Source organism: Dromaius novaehollandiae, chromosome Z (genome assembly GCF_036370855.1).
Source record: "Dromaius novaehollandiae isolate bDroNov1 chromosome Z, bDroNov1.hap1, whole genome shotgun sequence".
Lineage (NCBI taxonomy): Eukaryota > Metazoa > Chordata > Aves > Casuariiformes > Dromaiidae > Dromaius > Dromaius novaehollandiae.
Window position 1 is genome coordinate 25,969,464 of NC_088132.1, and position 19,516 is coordinate 25,988,979.

The 19,516-nt window shown below is 41.7% G+C and overlaps 1 protein-coding gene across 1 annotated transcript in view; it reads left to right on the forward strand.

Annotated features, from left to right (window-relative positions):
* Positions 1-7,295: 7,295 nt before the first annotated feature.
* LOC112983254 (nuclear receptor ROR-beta) overlaps positions 7,296-19,516 on the forward strand; it is a 144,189-nt gene continuing 131,968 nt past the window's right edge. The window contains exon 1 of the mRNA XM_026100245.2: positions 7,296-7,700. Coding sequence (XP_025956030.1) covers positions 7,694-7,700 — 7 coding nt within the window. The 5' untranslated portion in view covers positions 7,296-7,693. The remainder of the gene's footprint in view (positions 7,701-19,516) is intronic.

A 19,516-nucleotide genomic window follows, 5' to 3' on the forward strand; every position in this document is an offset into this window, starting at 1 on the left:
TGCTATTCTTGGGATTTAAGCAGAAAATACGAGTACATTTGCCATTTGTCAGGTACCACTGGCCATCCTGGAAACCTGGGATCTAAGAGGAATTTAGCTCCTTGGCCTTGCTTATGTGTGTTCCAGCTGTGCACATACCCCTCCACGAGCCAGCTGTGCTGCAAAGGGAAGCTGATCATGCCTCAGATACTTCAGAGCTGCCAGGTTTTATGCTGGAATAACACACAGCAACATTAACATGGGATGGCATACAGACCAAGAGATCTATTTTACACCAGCAGTTATTAGTCTTGAATCTATCTGGTGAAGACTTCTTTGTACAGCTATCCACAAATACAAGTTTTTCAGCATTCTTACATTGCTCTATCTAGGAAGTGTCTCCTGGACTCAATAATAATCCTGTCTTGTTCCAATGATCATAAAAAACTGTTTTTGGAATTAAAGTAGGCAATGTTTATGAGCTAATTTGCAAACAAATATTTATATCACCCATGTACCTTAGCCAAAACATATCAAACAAAAGGGACGTTCAAAACAATGTCACTTTCTGTATTAGGTCAGTCAATATGGGAAGATTTCCTTAATATCAGAATTGTAGCTAAATAAGCATCCTGACACAGATTCTAATTCAGAAAAGCACATAGCCACACGTTTAATCTTAAGCATTTGCATTAGTACTTTCTCAGATCAAGACTTGCTAAATCTGCCTGCCTCATGTAAGGGGTTGAGCTGAGGACACTTTTCCCTTCTTGAGTTTGGCCTATAAACTGGGGGGGGGAAAAAAAAAAAAAAAAAAAAAAAAAAAGAACACATGCATCACTAGTAGCTTTATATGAAAAAGGGCTTTTTTTTAATGAAAGGAGAGCATGGACAGTCACTTCTGCTTTTGGAGACTTTTTCTGTTATCTGACGTAACTATCTTGTCTCTGTTACGTTGGCCTGTAAATAGATCATGCCAAAAATAGTGGTAAGCAATCTGTAGGCTCTTTTATTCTCTTCAAATATCTACTTTGACACGTTAAAAAAAAGAAAAAGAAAAAGAAAAAAAAATCCCCCTGTCTTTTTAGTGTCTTGATTCTGTTCTTATCCATTGCACAAAATTAGGCCCACAATGGGCATTTTGAACATCCCTTGACCTTACTGTTTGAACAGTGTTTGAGCATATTATTTCCAGCTATCTGAGAATCAGCTTATTTTGGGGTACCAGTTTCAAAGATAATTCTGCTAAAAGCAGTTTTAGGTTTCATCTTAAAAAACAGCAGGAAACCCACCGTATGTGTTTCCCAAAGTATTTGCACTATATGCAGTGTGAATAGGTTGCACTTATTCTTTTTTTTTAACCAAATTTCCTAGACATACTTTGCAGTTTTATAAAAAAAGAATAAATCTGCAGATAGCTCTGGAATATTGTCATAGACCAGATACACATTACATGAAGAATCTTCCTGCATGAGATGGTTCTACAAATACCTTCAACCCTGAAAGAAAGAACTAATGTAAAAAATTCAGAAGAAACTAAAAAGTCGCTGTAGAGCAAAGGCTCTTAAACATCCTTAACTGTAGCTGCTGTTATGAGCTACAACTAAAGCTATGGAACATTGAGGTAGACACAACATGCAGGGCAGGTTAGTTTAAAACTGAACCCAGACCTGAGCTTCTCAAAAGCCATGAGAAAGGCCAAACACTTGAACATGAACTTTTCTTGGGTCAGTCAAAATCTGCAAGAAGTCCATGGGTTTTTTTCCAGTTTAAACCCATGGAATATGACCATTTTAAGCTGTTAAGTCCAAACCAACTTTTTGTCTCAGATCTGTCTCTGCTTTGCAGGTACTAATTTATTACAAAATGCTAATAAATAATCAAAACTTTGGGACTTGGTTCAAGGTTGCTCCCTGTCAGTGTGTGTCATCCTTCACCTTGAAAAATCCAGGAATCTAGACTGTCTAAATATTTCCACATTTTTGTGGTTCATATTCCTCTAATTCCTTGTATGCCAGATCCCAGTTTTAACCATAACCTGTGTTGAAATGCACACAGAGTGTTACTGGTTCCCACAATTTTACGAGTTTCAGAATGAAAGTTAGTAAGAAATATGTGCTTTTTGGCTCTTCTAATAGTAAAGAACTGATTTAAAAAAAATAGGAGATATACCCAGTTCATCTAAATGCTGTAAACTAAAAATGATTTTTCTAAACAGACATTAACTCAGAAATAGGAGAGCTATCCATTTTGCATGCTACAGAGAAAATGTTAATTAATGTTTAAAAATCCACTCTTTGTCCTTTCTTAACCCTAAAAACTGTGATGCACAAATATTTATAGGAAAGCAGGATTTCATCAGAAAATGAATTCATTTCCTGATATATCTCTATTCTGAGTTTTGCTTTTTCCAGTGAAATGACAAAAAATTTTTGAAAAAGTGGACTGCTTCCATAAGGAAGAAAGAAAGTTTAGCTGGAAGGTCAGCATCCATTTAAAATGGAAAATCTTTGTTTGTAAGAGATCTTCATTTTCTAAATTACTGTATGATGGCGATAAGCCTTGAAAGAAACACTTTGTTCCTTACTTACAGTGCCTTGTCCCTCGGGGACTGCTAATGGTAGGGTTCAAAGCACCACTCCATAGGCTGGTCTTCAGTCTTTCTGCTTCTTTCCTAGTGCATTTTATCTTGCCTGCTTATACCTTCCAGTTCTCATCTTCCCAAATCCTTTGCTGAAGCTCGTTTTTGCTCTTTGATGGACTCAAAGAGGCTTAGGGACGCTTGGCTCTGCCAAGAAAGGAGAGCATAGACACGGATGCCAGAAAGTCATTGCCTCTTTGAGCGCCGTCTTTCAGGACGGCAGTCTTTCGCTGCTGCCTCCTTATTTCAGAAACCTTCAGGCGTTCTGTAGTTTCTTCAGAGCAAACTCCAGGGTATCTGGGCATGGGTGCTAGCATCAAACTTAGCCCTGTTCCAATTTTATCACCCAGTCTATTGTTTTAAAGTTTGTGGTGTTTTCAGGTTAGCATGGCTCCAAACAATTACACCCTTACATCCAATCTTTTCAATTGCTAACCATCTTACGTAAACATTGACAAAAAAAGGCGGTGGGGAGGAATCATGTTAAAACATTTTCTCACCTGGAATAGATTTCCTCTCTCCATTCTTGCTCAAGGATGTATTTAACTGAGACATTTTGTACGATTGCCCGGCAATCAATACTGTTTCCAAAGCAGGTGTAAGTCACTATACAACTTCTGCCATCAAAGCAGAGCAGAATATATGGAATGAAATGACGCTTGACATTTACATAGCACTTAGCTTCCACAAAATATTAAAAGCAGTCTATTAGTAAAAAAAAATCTTTAAACATCTTGACTATGCAAACTTGATAGTAAATTTGCAGTATTGTAGGAAATATCAGATTTTAGATGTCATGAGGTATTTACAGGAGCTGAGATCCATTCTTGTGACTAGGAATTGCTTTTTATCTCACAAGACAGAGGATATATTCAAGTATGGTTTTGTTTTGTAGGTTTTTTTTTTTAAGTTTCTGGTTATCCTGTCATGCATAATACATTATATTCATAGCTTCTAAAATTGGCATAATTAAAGACTTTCAATTACTGAATATTGTTTCTGGTTGTGGCAAGATTTTTTGGAACTGCTTTTAAAACTATTTTAGTAGAGTTTGAAGAAACAGCACACGATTCTTGAATTAAATAATATTCTGTGGAAACAGTCTGGAATTTTATGATGGTTATAAGATTTTATAGGAGATAACATAAACAGGGTATAGCGTATGTGCATGCTTTGCCTACCATTCTTTCAGATGGCGGACAATAAAGAAATGAGAAAGAATTTAGAGAGTGAATTTACACTGAAGAATCTATGGAAGAAGTTCAGATTCTTAAGTCGCTTGATAATTCCATGCAGAAGTCATAAAATGCAAAATTAGAAAGTATGCCTCATGACTTAGAGTGAGGAATGTCTGGCACTGAGACCAGATCTGCTGGAGACAGATGAGACTAAGAAAACTGTGATCAATCTTGCTCCTGTTGAATCTAAGAAACAAATTTTGGCTATGGGAGGGATCTGGCTTCCTTTCCTACCGATAGAAATTAGCCATTGATATCCAGGGGAATGGAACGGGGCCTGTAGGCACAGTTTGTTACTCCACTGTTTTCTATTCAGTAATTTTTAATGAAGCAACTAAATTAGGCATAACTTGTTACAGCTTTAATGAATATATTGCAAATGATTAAAATGATAAAACTGTGTGTCCTTAAATATTGTCTTAGAAGATTGGTCATCCAAAGAGCCTTGGGGAAGGTGCTAAAGCAAGTGAATATTTGGAAAGGCAATTTCTCATTGTTCAGTCTGTAGTGCAACAATTATATTTATTTTTATAAAATGTTTGTTAACTTTTTAAAGTAAAACAACTTAATTTATTATATCTTATTTCCTTGTGCCTGGTCTCCCCCCACCCTGTTTCTAAACTCTTCCTCTGAAGCATGCCTGTGAAACCAGAGGAATCCAATTAAAGGCTCTTTGAAACCCAGGATAGCTACCATCTTACAAGAATAGCAAGGCTGAATTGTGCCACTCTGTTTAACTACTCAAAATATTTGTGTTCAATTTTTAAATTTACTACAAATCTCTTGTGTGACCTCCAATCCTATGACTTTTTCTGTGTCCTGTTTACCCACTTAGAAGTATAATCATTTCAGGAGCCATACATTTGGGAGTAAAGTATTTATAATTTGTCTGGTGCTCACTGAAGAAGCCCGGATACATGTATTGTATGTAATATTTTAATACCACCATTATTAATGCTTAGCAGACAATACCTCACTGTAAGTACCAGAATAAATTGCAAATTGAACAACTTCCTCCAGGTAATGAAGAGGTAAGCTCAGATTCAGAGTCTGAGTATACTTAGGCTATGTTGGAACAAGACAGAAGAATAAATCGAAAGTGGGCTAAATATTAGGACTTCTAAAAATAAGTAGATAAATGAAAATTGCTGCTCCAAATGATAGAGAGAAAAATACATTACATTCAGGGCCCAAACCGTTTGGGCTTTGTAGGTTAAAAAAAAGTGATCTGGAAACAAAATCAAAGTTAAATTAAGACAGAGTAGGTGCATTTCAGTTTTGTTGTGTTTTTTCCCCTGTGTTGTCTAAAGCACCATCTAAATTCTTCTTACAAGTGCACCGGTACCCAGTACAGATCTCAGTGCAGTAGGGCAGGGGGGTATTCTGAATGCACTGCTTAGCAGGATGACAGCTTGTTATTTATTTATCAAAGTTTTGACCAGTGTTAAGATGCAGCCTTACAATAATTAGATCTAAAAGTCATAGTGGCATAGACAACAACAAGACTCAGGATATGAAAAAGGAGTCATTGCCTCCTCTTTGAACTCATCTAGCTTTTGTTACTGCTGTTATGTGGACAGCCAGGAGGAAAAAAAAAAAGTTGCAATATACTGAGCAAGAAATAGATAAAATCTCTGCCTTCTCCCAGATGTTTCTCTAAAACTGCAAGCACTAGCCAGGAGTTAATGAATCCTTCTTCCGAATCCAAACAAGATAGTGGGTAAAACATATCCATTAGAAGATGAGCTGTAGAGCCGAAGCCTTCTTGTAAAGTGCTGTGTGAGAGTTATTTCGCTGCAGTTACCTCAGATACTTTTGAGCATAGTGACCAGGCTGAAGAGATGGCTGATGGGAACATCCATGACAGAGAGTCCTTGGTGAGAGTCCATGGATGCATCCAGCCACACCTGCTGAAATCTCAGTTAAAAAGAAAATGTGCCACTGTAAAGTCCTATGTTTGAGGAGGGCAAAGGTGAAAATCATGTGATTGGTATTGGAAAGCCTGCTGCTGTCAGTGGAATAAAAATAAGCAATTGGTAAGGGTTTGTGAATGGGAGCCCAAGAAAATGCCATAAATGAATGTTAGCCGCTATGTATGCAGTACGCGAATTGCATAAATGCATAAAACTGGATGATCAAGAATATGAGAAGCAATTAACATCTTATGAATTGAGCATGAATATGTGATCTTTAACTGGCCCTGTTTTCACCACAGTGAATTCAGCTAAAACATAATTCACCAAGATCGGGTGAATCTAAATATTTTCCAGATAGGCAGAGCTGTTTCTTCCTGTCCTTCACAGTTCGTGTTCAAACAGGTGCTTGGACAGAGGCTGGCCAGGTGAACTGCTTTCTGTAAACCTATTACCATGCTCTCCAGGAGCAAAGCTGTGCCAGTTTGTACCGAGAGCGGAAACACCACTTTCCCTCTTGTCTGTACTGATTCTTAACTTCTTAAGAGCAAAAGAGATCATACATCTTGCATAACAGAGCTAATAGCATTTCATCTCATAATTCATGTAGGAAAGAATAAATCTCCTCTGTCGGGTTCATATTTAAGTTAAAAGTATCTCTGTTAGTAATACATCCCATTTTGATTAATGAGGTTGATGTGCATAATTTTGTATAGATATACTTCAATTAAATCTGGAGTTTCTTATTTCTTTGCAAGTTTGGGGTTATAAACTGTGATCCTCTGCATCAGGGACCTCTTTGGGGACTTGACTCTAGGAAGACCCACCGAGACAACTGGTGACGGTGATCCGAGTCCATAGGTTCCAGCCTATGATTTACCTCGAGAAAAAAATAACATTGGGAAGATCTTGCAACCGTTTTTCTAGGGGGCAAAACATGAGAGGGGGAGTCAGTACGACTCGGGGAAAAAGCCCTCTGTCCTCAGAACAAACCAATTTCTGCAGAACTATCAATCAGCCACCCCTGTCCGGTGGAAACACGCCGCTTCGGACCTCCAAAATCCCTCTGTCGTGAGCAGACGACTCACCGCCAAACTTCCATTCCTGCCGGAGAAGGGTGTGCGAGAGAAATCCATGCCCGGGGTGGGGGTTTAACCTTCCTCCCCGGCCGTGAGGGGGTTCCTGCGCCTCTTCCCCCTCTCCCCAAGCTCCAGCGCCCCGCAGCCAGCACCAGCGCAGCCTCCGCCGGTGCCGCGGCGGAGCCCCAAAGCCGCGCGGAGCGGCCCGCGGGCGCGGCGGCGGGGCCAGGCCGGGCCGGGCCGGGCCGGTGCCGGTGCCGGTGCCGGTGCCGGTGGCGGCGGGGGCGGCGCCGGCGATTGGCGGCGGCGCTGACAGCGGGCGGAGCCGGTCCGGGGCGCCGCCCGCCCCCGCTATAAGCCGCTTTGCCGCTTTCTCGCCGGGTCTCTCTGCCGCTCCGCGCGTCGCTGTCGCTGCGCGGTGGAAGCCCGCGCCGGGGAGCTGCCGCCGGGCGCAGATGTCATGTGAAAGCGCACATGCTCTGCCGGCCGCGCTGCCCTCCCCGCGCTGCTTTCCGCGCCTGCTTTCTTAACGGCGTTGTTGCCTTTTTCCACGCGGCTCCTCGCCCCCTCCCTCCCCTTCTTCGCGCCTGAGGAGCCGCCGCCGCTGCCCGCGGGACCCCCCGAGCCCTCGCGGCGCCGGCGGTGGCGGCGGGGCGGCCGCAGCGCGCCCGGCGCAGGGCAGCCGCGGAGCCGCTCCGCGCCGCCGCCCGCGGAGGGATGGTGTCGCCGGCGGAGCAGACCCGCTCCGGCTGCCGCCTCCGCGCGTGCTGAGACGGGATTTCTGTGCTAGGGCGCCCGGGCTCCCAGCTTCATGACTGCGCGCAGCGGGGAGTCGCCAACACCATGCGAGGTAAGGGCGGAGCGGGGGCCGGGGCGCGGGGGGGCGGCTCTTCTCGGGGCGAAAGCGGCGGAGAAGGGGCGGCCGGGACAGAGGTTTCCTGGGGGCGCCTCCGGCGGAGAAAGTTGGCGGGTCGCGGCCGCCCGCGGCGTGGACGCGTGGCGTGTCCCCCCCTCACCGCCACCCCGCGAGGGGCTCAGGGCACCGGCGGGGGCAGCCCCGAGTGCCCCGGGGTCTGGGCACAGGGGGGCTCGGGGGCGCCCCGACGGCTGGTCGGCCGCCGAGCGGTGGGGGGAGCCCGGCGTGGCCGTGGGCCGCAGCGAGCGAGGGAGGAGGTGACAGGCAGTGCTTTTGCCGTGACCCCCCCCCAAAAAAAAAAGTCTTCCGCGGGGCGCGGACGGGGCGCGCTCGCCCGCGGCAGGTGGCCCGCACCGCGGGACCGGCTTCCCTCTGGGCCCCGGGCGCTGCTAGTGCCCCTCACCCCCCCAAAAAAAGTTGTTTTCCGGACTTTTCTCTGGTCTCCTCCTCTCCCCCGGCTGCCGCCGAGGACTCCTACCCAGCTCCCCGCGCAGCCACCTCGGGGGGCAGCCGGAGCCGCCCCTCCGGGATCCCCGCGGTTGTGCGCGCCCGCGAGCGGGGGTGCCCCCTCCGGGCACGGAGCATCCCCGCGGCCGTCCCCCCGCCCCAGGCCCGGGGCGCTCGTCCCGCCGGCCTCGTCCGCCCCCACGCCGACCCCCTCCGCGGTCGCCGCGCCCGGTTGCCTGCCTCACCCCGGGCGCGGAGAGGGGGCGAAGCCCGGGCTTCCCCCGGGGCGCGGGGCTGGGGGCGAGGCTGGGCATCGGTACGAGGAGCGGAGCGCGCTAGGGGCTGACGGCGACATCGCGCGCAGATGTCTCGGGTCTCCGGCTTGTTGCGGTGGATGGGGCGCGCACGCCGGACGCAACTTTTAGCCGGGCTTTCCTCTTGCGGGGTGGCAGCTCCCTTAGCGGCGTGTGTCCGCGGAGCTAGCGCATCGCCTGCTTGCGTGCGCGTGGTTTTACCGGGGGGAGTTGTAACTTAGACCTTCGCACGGGAGAAGGAAAAACCCTCCTCCCCGCTCCCTCCCTCCCCAGGAGACGCACGGGGTGCGCGCCTCGGGGCACCCGGCGAGAACTCGCTAAAGGGTTATTTCTCTTTGCAAGCAGGACAAGAAACGCAGGGAAAACTCCCGGTCCCGTAAAGCCGCCCCTTGCTGCGCCGTCGCCCTCGCAGCCGGCGCTCGGGGTCCCCTTCGGGCCGCGGGGCTGCGCCTGCCCCCGGCCCCGGGGGGAAGGCGGCGGGGGAGCCCCGCCGTCCCGCCGCGCTGCTCCTGGCGCAGCCCGAGGGGTCCCGGCTCGGGGCGCAGGGTGCGGGGGGAGGGCGCGGGGCGCAGGGCTGGGGGAGCGGCGGGGGGGCTCGTGTCCTCGCAGGAAGGGCGTCGTGCGAGAGGGTGCCGGGACGGGGTGTCGCGCCGGGTGGAGGCCGAGGCGACAGCAGCGCTCGACGCCCCTGCGAGCCCGCGAGGAAGTGCTGCGTTAAGAGAATGTCCCTGCGTTGCTTTTGCGAGCTCGCTAATAAAGGAAACGGACGCCTATCAGAATTAATAGACTTTCCGGCTTTTCCGCGAATTAATGCTCTGCGACAGGTAGGAGCCTTCTTGCAGCAGGCTCAGGAGCGGCTGCGTTACACTCGCAGCTGGTTTGGGAGAAAGAGGCTCTAATATAGGAACAAATCCATTCCCAAACTTTCCCAGACGAGCCGTGGTCTTTCCACGCTGCGGTCGCTGCGCTCAGCCCAGTGTGCATGGGATGCACAGGGGCTGCTGTGGTCGCGTCCCCTGCCCCACGTCGGAGCTGGGTCCAAAGAGCCTCCCAAAAACGCCCAGCCTCGGTTACCACCTGCTGCACCCAAAGTGTGGGGCAGACCCGGGGTCTGGCGACATCCCATCCCACGGGAGCACAGCTAGCTTTGGGGCACACCTCAGCCGTTACGTAAAAACACTGTAGTCATTGGTAATGTGATACCCGAAATAATAATTCCTTGTGCTCAGAATCTTACTTTAAATCCCTTTGAGGATACTCAGCCACACTGATTTATAGCTGAACAATGTCCCGTTACAGCAGGTTGAATATTTGCACTTTTGGAGTGCGCACCGTCAGAGCAGGTCCACGTCTTTGCCTCTGAACAGAGAGCAAAAGTCTTAAAAGTTGGTGATTTTTTTGCCTGACATGCATGGCATTGACAATAAAGGTTCAATAGAGTCCTTCTTTTTTCCAGCCTTCCCTCTCGTGCCAAAATCCTGGCCAGTTTTCAGAACATAGATGATGTAGTTAACTTTTTTTTAAGACTTATAAATATATTTTTAAAATGCACTAAAATCAATGTGCCAGTTAACTAAAAAGAAAATAGAACTTATGGGTTTTATCTTGTGTAGTTTAACTTCTGTTAAACTCTTCTGTAAAATCACAGCAGTTCAAAGAATTAGTGAATCTCGCATATAATGTGGTTGAGACTCAAAAAATTAACAAGTGGCTAAAAACTGTGTCAACTCTACAAATTTTACTCTGGGCACTTGCTCCCTATATACACAAAAGACAAGTTTGCAATCACAATTACTCGAGCTGTGAAAATGTCTTTAACGGTCATACAGAGCACCCCTTTTTATTGGGAAAGTAATATTAGAGCTTTCAGCTGGGGATTTTACAAATCAGGTGTGTCTTTTATCTTTCGAAGAAAAGGAACCCCTCAGAACTCTGAAGCTGGGTTGTTTGTTCAGCTTTCGCTGTGTGGTTTACTCTTTTATTAGTGTCAGGACTGAGCAGTGATACGTGTTGCATAATGTTACGTAATTATTCTGTTTTCTCAGTGTCACTGAAATATTTGTAAACAATTAAGATTTGATTCACACTGTCCTATGTGCAGTATTTCTGAGACAGTTTTTGATTAATGTATACAGATAGTCTGGATAGCTAAGAAGTAAGTAACATCTTCTGAATTTAACAGATGAATGCAGGTAACTTTTATACATTCATTAAAGTGAATGAAGTTTGTTTCCTAAGTTATTCTAGCATCCAACGACTACTTACCTGAATAAAGTCATCTGACTTCACTGAGGCTCCTTGACATAAGATAGAGCTCAAGTAAGTTTCTAGTGTTGGGCCTTTGCTGGTTGCACCAATTTTAAGCTTATAGCTATAAGTAAATGCTTAGAAAGTGAGTCAGTAACAAACTATTACTGTATTATATAATAGAAAATACAAATGTGTATTACAGCATGGAGTGATAGCATTTTATTTAGAATGAGCAAAATCCAGCCTGAAGTGTGAGAGCTTACTTGTACTTCTGCGATCCTTTACTCTGAATTGCATTGTATTTACATTCCATAGAGTATCTTGCATTTATTGTTGTTCCATGCCACAGTTTTGTGGGGTGTGGGAGGGAGAAGTACATAATGAAAAAGCATCAGTATAGAATTATCTGTTTTAACATCTTTTCATCTTTTTCCTTGGAAACGATTTTTTCTTTCTACTTTTTAACGGTCAAATTATTTTTGGCAGATAAAAGTTCGATGGCCTATATTATGGTAGTTAATTTAAACAAAAAAAAAGAAAAAAATGGCATGCATTCATGGTATGGAAAATATTTCACACCTGCTACTGGTCTTTTATATATAAATATATTGATAAGTGATCCTCATAAATTGGTATTATTTACTTGTTCAATGATACTCTCTTGATTGCATTAAGAGACAGTAATTAATCTGTGTTTTGTGATTAAAAAATGTATTCTGGGCAAAAAAGATGGCAGGGACAGCAAATACATATTCTGAGTAAACTGGACGTCAGAATTCCTAGTTAAAACATGGTTCTTGCACTAACTAGTGGAAAGTGTCTTTCGGGTGTTATCATTGGTACTGCAGCACATGACACTGACAGCTACCCATTAAGAAATGTATGGATGAAGTGTATCTACAGTAGCACTGTTTGTTCCAGGAACTAGAATTTGCTGTAGTACGCACACTGGTTACCTGATGCAGGAAAACAAAATTAAAAGAGGGCATGTATCCCAAGCTATCCAAGAAATCATTTTCTTTCCTCTCAAATAAAGCAGTGAATTCACAAAAAACAAGGTCTGTGCTATGAAATTGAAGAATGTGTGCTTTGTAGCTAAAGACAAAAGAAGCACACAGGAATAAATATTGATTGAACTAATCATCAGATGAATAGAAATGAGCTTTACCAGTGCACCAGTATAATAGGTTATGTTAACCAGCCCTTTCGTAGCCCATATGCTGCCCTTTCAACCCATGACCCTACCTATTAAGCTGTTAATGAGGGAAACCACAGGTGTTATAACGGCATCTATGGTAAATCAAGCTAAATATAATAGTTGTGTAAATAACTTGGTGTAGTTACATTGGACAAAAGGAACACATAAAAAGCCAATGAAAGGAAACTTTGCAAAAAGAAAATTCTCATGCATCACTACAGAATCATGAGATAATAGCAATGCATCAGTATTTATGCATTGTTTTGCACTTTTAAGATCCTGTCCTAAATCACTTACTGTTGAGTTTAGTAATAAACCTGTTTAATCAACTTCAACTGAAGCATAAGTTTTAAAGAACCTGATCCATTTGAATTTAAAATCAGTTTCTCCAAAGACTAATTTTAACAGCTTTGAGCATTTAGCACAGTTGGGGCTTTCCATAATGACTTTCATAGACAAACTATAGATGTCAAAATGTTGTTCCTTGTGCTTCGTGTTTATAAAGTTCAATGTTGTTCCTTCCAATTCTGTGTGCAGTCTGGGCAAAAAGTCTGTAGCGCTGCTTTGAGGCTAAGACATCACACAGTGTCATTGAAGGTGGAAGACAGAAGGTGCATTTTGGATTGTGCTATTTTCCTGTTTTTTCATGGTATTTTTTTCATAAGCACCTTTAACTCTCGTATTTGTACAGGATTGATAAGAGAATAGAAGTATCGTGGTCTGGTCCTTATTTGATTGAACAATGCTGACTCATTTGAGTGGCCCTGTGAGAAAGGTTGAGGAGAAGTTTGGCCCTCAGTATTTTTGCTGTCTTGGAACTATTTTTTATAAAGCAGAAATGCTCATGCTTAACTTTGCCAGACACATTCTGCTGGAAATTTATGCAAACAGAATGACAGCTGTTTCTGCCTCCAATGCAAGTATATAGGCTAATTCAGTTTGACATAAATGTGGTTATTATGCTGTTAATGATGAATTATTTTGATGAATTGGCAATTACGATGCATCTCAACAATTTTTAAGGAAAGTCGGTGCTTTTATTGCTGTGCAAAGACTTAATAAATTTTAAAAAATCATGCTTTTATCTAGATCTGAATCATGGACATTTAAAACCACATACTCATTAAAGAGTAAACGTCAAGTAATTGTGCTAGCTTGTCAGATGAACTCATTTTGAAAGAATTATCCTGCTATCGTGGGCCTTGTTTATGCGAGTGATTCAGTTAGATTCGATGGGACTACTCGCATGAATAAGGCAAACCAGATTTCAGACTGTTTGCTCTGTGTCCCTGTGAAACCCGGTGATTTGGGATTGTAAGAAATACGAACGATTATAAAGGCTTAGAGGGAATCAAAGTCCTAAGAAGCATGCTTTGTTAACAAAGCTTGTTACCCTAAAGTTTCAACAAAATTGCCTACCACTCCTGATTGCCTCATCCTCTTTGGAGATGGAATATAGCTGCTCGCTTGCCTGGAAATTCATGCTTGCTGCAAAGAGAGGTGGATAAATACACGACCTGTTTTGGGTTTTGTTCGTTTGTTTTTCCCCTCAGCTAATGCTGACATATAAAAAACCTTCTAAAATATTGCTCTTCTGCTAATTATCAATAAATTACTTTGTTTAATTATGCTGATAACACTTATTCTGATTGCCACATTCCTGCTGGTATGTAATGGGCAGATCAACCTTTCCTGCAGAAAATGCTTGCATTCATACTATATTTAGGCAGGAATATGCTACATGAGGTAGTGAACGTTTTAGTATGGCTAAAAGGCAGTACAGTTGTAAGAGTAATTTAGACAAATGCCACAAAACCTGTCTTAAATACATTCTGACAGAATATCTGTCTGCTTATACATATTCTTGAGGTGGTCTCACAGTTAACTGCTCCCTTTTAGTTATCCATGGCCAGTTAAAGGTTTCCTGAACTAGCTCATATAGAAATTATTCTGTTTAAGATTCTCTTCTCTGCTTCATTAATCCGCAGGAGCTAAAAGTGAACTTTATTCTTCAGAGTAATGTTTCCAAACAAGACATGCATTCTCATTGCATTTAATTTTTCCACTCTCTAAAGCAATTCTGTAGACTAAAAATGTCGTTATTCTTATGAGTAATATGTATTACGAATTTTTTCAGTGAATGTGTTCATGGGGAAAAAACTAGATCAAAAGAAGACAAAGAAGAAGAAGTTGTTAAATTACAGTTCAGCGTACTGTCAAAATAATGAGCTGTCAGGAGAGTAGCATATTATGTTTTGGAGCAGGTTGTTGTTGATCTCAGATGAAATTATGGTTCTCCTAAAATAAACTTCAAGTGCAAAAAGTGAAGACAAGTCTGTTTATAAATAAGCAACCCTTAAATCACCATTCCCACTACAACAGGAAATAAAGTGTGAGAGGCTTCATCTGATTTGATAATTCGGGGAGTTTAGTTTGCTTAGTGTAAACTGACAGTTAGAACTTGCGTTAGAATAATTGAGAACTTTTTGATATTAATGACTCTGGTGTTTGCTTATGCTCTAAGGAGGATTCAGAGCTATGAACCAGTCCCGGAGCCAGTGGTGTGTCCCTGTTTGTCAGCTGGCAGAGTGAAAATTGTGGAGCAAACTATTTTCCAAAGGATCTTTTTGGAAATGAAAATCTTTCTTGAAAAACGATAGCGTAACGAGTGATGAACTTACTATATGGGAACTGTAAAGACACTGAGTTAAAAAATTAAGGACAATATTTAGGAAAAAAATGTTGCTAAGAGACATTTACTTCTGTCATCTTCTCTTTCCTAAAACTGTGTCTGGTTTTATTAAGTGATGATGAACTGCTTTCAATTAATGTCTTAATCTGAGAACCTGCCAGAGGATTACTTTTTAGAAAATTTCATGCCGCCCTGCAAGCATTTGTTTTCCCTGGTCACTTTAGTGTTTCAGCATAACAGTGCTGATTTTGCTTTTCAAAACAAGAGGGAAAAATGAAAATAAATGTTATAGTTCAGGTCCTGACTATGTAGTGGAACAGGTGCTCTATTGTTTCTTATCGTATTTGTCTGTTTGGAAGAAGAATGAAGCAGCAAACTGGCCATGAAAAGCATCGCTGACTTCACTGCGGGTTGTTTGGGGGATTTTGTACAATAGTTAGACAATGAACCATATTTAGTATTTAATTGGACTGAAGTAAAAGAGAGGACAGACCATGCACAGGAACCGCAGCTAGATATTCAAGTGTAGTAGGAGCACAAATATGAACAAATGCAGCACAGTCTAGTGGTACAGAGCAGGAATGGCACTGGAGAAGCGACGTTATTAGATAAGGCACAGTGCCCTTCCGTGGTCATAGCTTTGTAGAGAAGAGGAGCTTTTCTGCAGAAAGTTCCAGGGGCATCAGGCAGAATTTATTTTAGTATGGTTAGGAATTAATACTCAAATTGTCATTGGTTTGTGTCAGTACATTTATAAAATTATAGAAGTACCAATTATTACTGGTCAGGATAGCAGATTTCTTTTATGACATAATCCCTTCTCCCTATACCAATACGTATGGAAAAGTGTTATGAGAAATATCAGCTTCACTGTTCTTTTAATGCAGAGAAAGCTATAACAGACATCAAAAGATAGATGCAGATAAGTAGTATTGCACCAGCAATCTTTGAGACATATCGATTAGAATAGTCAGAGATTTGTATTTAAAATTAGCATTGCTAAATATTGAAAAAGTCAAAAGTAGCAACATTTTTACTAAAATTCCTTGTTTGAAAACCTGTGTGTTCCAAATAAGCTAATTATGTATCTAAAATCATAACTATTACCTAGTATGAACTAAAGCCACATGTAAATAAAACAGCTTTCATTCATTGAATGGAATGCACTTTACTGAAGGATCACAATTGTTAATATATACCATCTTCTTAACCATAGTCAGTTCTGGAAAATTCAGATTATATTTATCTCTCAAGTCCTTAAGAAGGAATAAGCAGTAAGATTAAAACAACAGTGTCAGTAGATGCACGGTATAGTTCATTAACATCCATAATTTAGAATAGCTCAAACTGCAAATAGTTCCTTAGCTTAAAGAATGCCAACATCTTCTTCTACTGGAATTTGTGAAACATCTCTACACCATGTTTATGGAAGTAAATTCCTTGTTGTGAACTGACTGAAAAAAATAAAGGCCTTACCAGTGTTGTGTTTAGCTGTTGCAATATTAAAGATAAAACTTCAAAAGTATTCAGTAATGACTAGCCATTTACCACTGTCTTCAGTGACACCAGAATTTAATTCATAATTAATTTTTTTAAAACCTCCCCAAAACTTTGCAGTCAGTATCTACTACTTTGAGGTTTTGAAAAGCAACAATTACCACACAAAGGTTCCTGGAGTAACTGTTCATAACTATTCACATGTATCTGTATTTCAAGCAAATGTATGTTACAGTGTATTATACGAACAGAGTGAGATCTCTCTGCAGAGCTGTGGTTGATCCAAGCTGTATCTTTAATTTGGAAATAGAATTCCCTATAGACGTGGCTAGAGCATTTTACTTTAATGATACAATATGGCTCATTGGTTGTTTATACTCTAATGATTTTCAAAAGAGGGGAGAGTTCAGTAAGGCTATCGCTTTGAGTTCAGAGGATAAGAGGGAAGAGAACTTGCACTCTTTGCTTCAGGTGCATATGCAGGAACTCCCTTCTTCATTTATCACTGATTTGAGCTTGCCAAATTTCCAATATTTATTTTTGTAAAGAGTGTTTACCAAGCTGTGTTCTAAATCAGTAATTGCTACTATCTCTAGTGGGTGTGCTTTGAAGAACAGGGCACTAAGACCTTTCACAGGGTGCAATTTTCCATTTTCCTGGGAAAAAGACTGGACCACCTGCATCATAAAACTAAAAGAGAAATATGTATTTCAACATGGCATTTTAGAAGATGCAGGAGAAAATAAGGGTAGAAAGGGTGGTGAATTTGGATAACTGAACTGAATAGAAGTTGTGCTGTTTAGAAAGAAAGACAGTGATATGGAAGAAAGAAACAAAGAGATAAGTGGAATTATAAACGAAAAGAAGACAGTGTAAAAAGCCAGAAAGGGAAAGGAGGAGGACTTGGAAGTTTTTTTGATGTGAGCAGTTCTATACTCCAAAGTGCTGGGCTTTTCCATTTCTGCTCATTGCGGGCAGAATTAACTGCAGTGTGTACGCTGTCAGAAATGAGAAAGAAAGGGAAGCGGGAGAAACAGGAAAAGAATGAAATAAGTTAAGGATCAATGTACAATGTGAGCGTATTCATTGTAAAATTTTCTGTTACTTGGTGTTACATCTAGATTTGCTGGAGTGGGACCTCAGTCCATTTGGTATTCAGCTAAACGCTAACATTCAGCATCTGCTCCCATTCATTTGACTGTGTATATCCAGAGCTCTGCTACTCAAGAGTGCTGCAGGCTGGAACTTCACATAGACAGTTATGTAAGCTGTCTGTAAGAGCCTGGCATTTGCTTCATTTCAGCCAAGTTATTCATTTGCAAAATTAAAATATCATTTACAAAGTATGTCCAAACTTGATCTTTTTAAACGCTGGATGAAATTTAAAAAAAAAAAAAAAATTATTTTTCTGTTTCTCATTCCCTTTTTTTCTGTCATTGTTTTTAAGAAGAAATGCATTCAGAAAAGTCCTTGACGCTGACTTCACATGTTAAAAAAACGTGGAATTCTTTCATTAAAACTATACATTGCACATGTTCATGTATCATAGAATGACTTTTTATTCTTTTCACCCTTTTTTCCTTTTAGTGTATCAGAGTTTGGGATATGTTGTAGGGGAGAAGTAAACAATTTGTTAAATCTTGGCTTGGATACATCTCCATCATGCATCTCCATTACATTTGTATGATTGTAGCCTTGGAGATTGAAGAGGTGCTTAAGAGATGAATCTCTCCTTCCTTAGCACTGTTTGGTTGCCAGCACCTGCTCTTTCTCTTGCTAGGTAAAAGAATTTGCCTGTATCTTCACTTTTTTTTTTTTTTTTTTTTTTTTTTTTTTTTTTTTGGACAATAATCTATTATAATGGCATTCACCTAACTAATATAATAGGGTTTTGGAGACAGTAGAAATGTGCGGGAGTGAAGACATAATATCCTATCTACTAGCAGAAAAACATTTTTTGCCTGTGAAAAATAGAGATAATGCCTTTAGATCCTTTCTCCATACTCAGAAGATAGAGAAACACAGAGCACTGTTATGATGCTTTCCTGCTTCAAGGTATTTTTTAAGTACCTCCCCTTGACCACTTTTCCTTCTGTAGCAACCCCACAGAGCTTATTACAGAACCAAACAACTGCAGAACTCTCTATTACCAAAAAGTAAAGGGAAATCTGAATTTTCAGAAAACTCCTCTGGTAGCGTAGGAGGCTCATTTACATGAATGCTGTGCTTTCCCACCTCCCCCTTTTTTGTAAGTCCTAAGCATAAAACAGGCAGAGAGCCAAGCTGTCATCCTTTAACATCTATTTCATCCATTCTCAGGATCAGTCAAGCTAAAGGAGGGTATATATCTCGGGAAAAAAAAGTCTTTATGCCATTATTGAAATGTTTGGAAATGCATCAGATTTTGACCCAGTATGAACCTACATTATGTCTTGGGCAAAAATGAGCAGTAAGATAAAGTCATTTCAGGAAGGCAAATGCTATTAAATGTATATTGTGGTTTTTCATTATCTCCAAAATAATATTTTTGAGAGGCTTCACAGTGGAACAAGTCAAAGGATGGACTTTTAGATTACTGACAAGAATAAAATAAATCACTTGGAAATTGTTTTCATTGAAGGAATAAGCTAATTTGCATAAAACTCCTGCTCACTGTCTAGAGGCTGGTTGTTATGGTATTTTAAATAATACTAACCCATCATCAATTTTTTACTTGCTGCATAGCCAGGTAACTGAAAAGGGTCTGTATTTTAGATGTGTATAGGCATGTGTCCTATTTCATGAGCAGAGGTGACATTGTGATACATATGTGCATAGGATGGCTGAACATTTCCTTAAAAATTAAAGAATGTGATTCTCCTGTCATGTGAGTTTAAATCCACCAATTTCCAACAGGAGATATGTGTTCACATCCAAGCATACAAACTTACCTTAATATCTGTCTACTGCTGTAGTCTGTAATTAGGAAGAAAAAGAGAAAATAATATGTCATTTTCCAGTCCTGTTTGGACATCATGTTTATATTTTTGTAGACTTTGCTCTTAGAGCTAACCAGTCATTGTGATATGTGTTTACTGGTTTTGTTTTTTATTGCAGGTGCATTTTAGCTTTTAGATTTTTTTTTTTATTTGTGCTGTGTTAATTTAAATCACCACCTCTACTGATTGTCGGTTATTTGGGGTTGAAGGGTGTTTTGGGGTTTTTTTATTGGTACATTTCATATTCTTTTAGTCTTTTTTTCCTTCTTCATTTCACAAGCTGCTTCTATCACAAAGATACTTCTACTGGCAAACTTAACAGAAAATGATCACTGAATAGGTATTAAGGATGAACCTGGAATACAGCCTTTCCG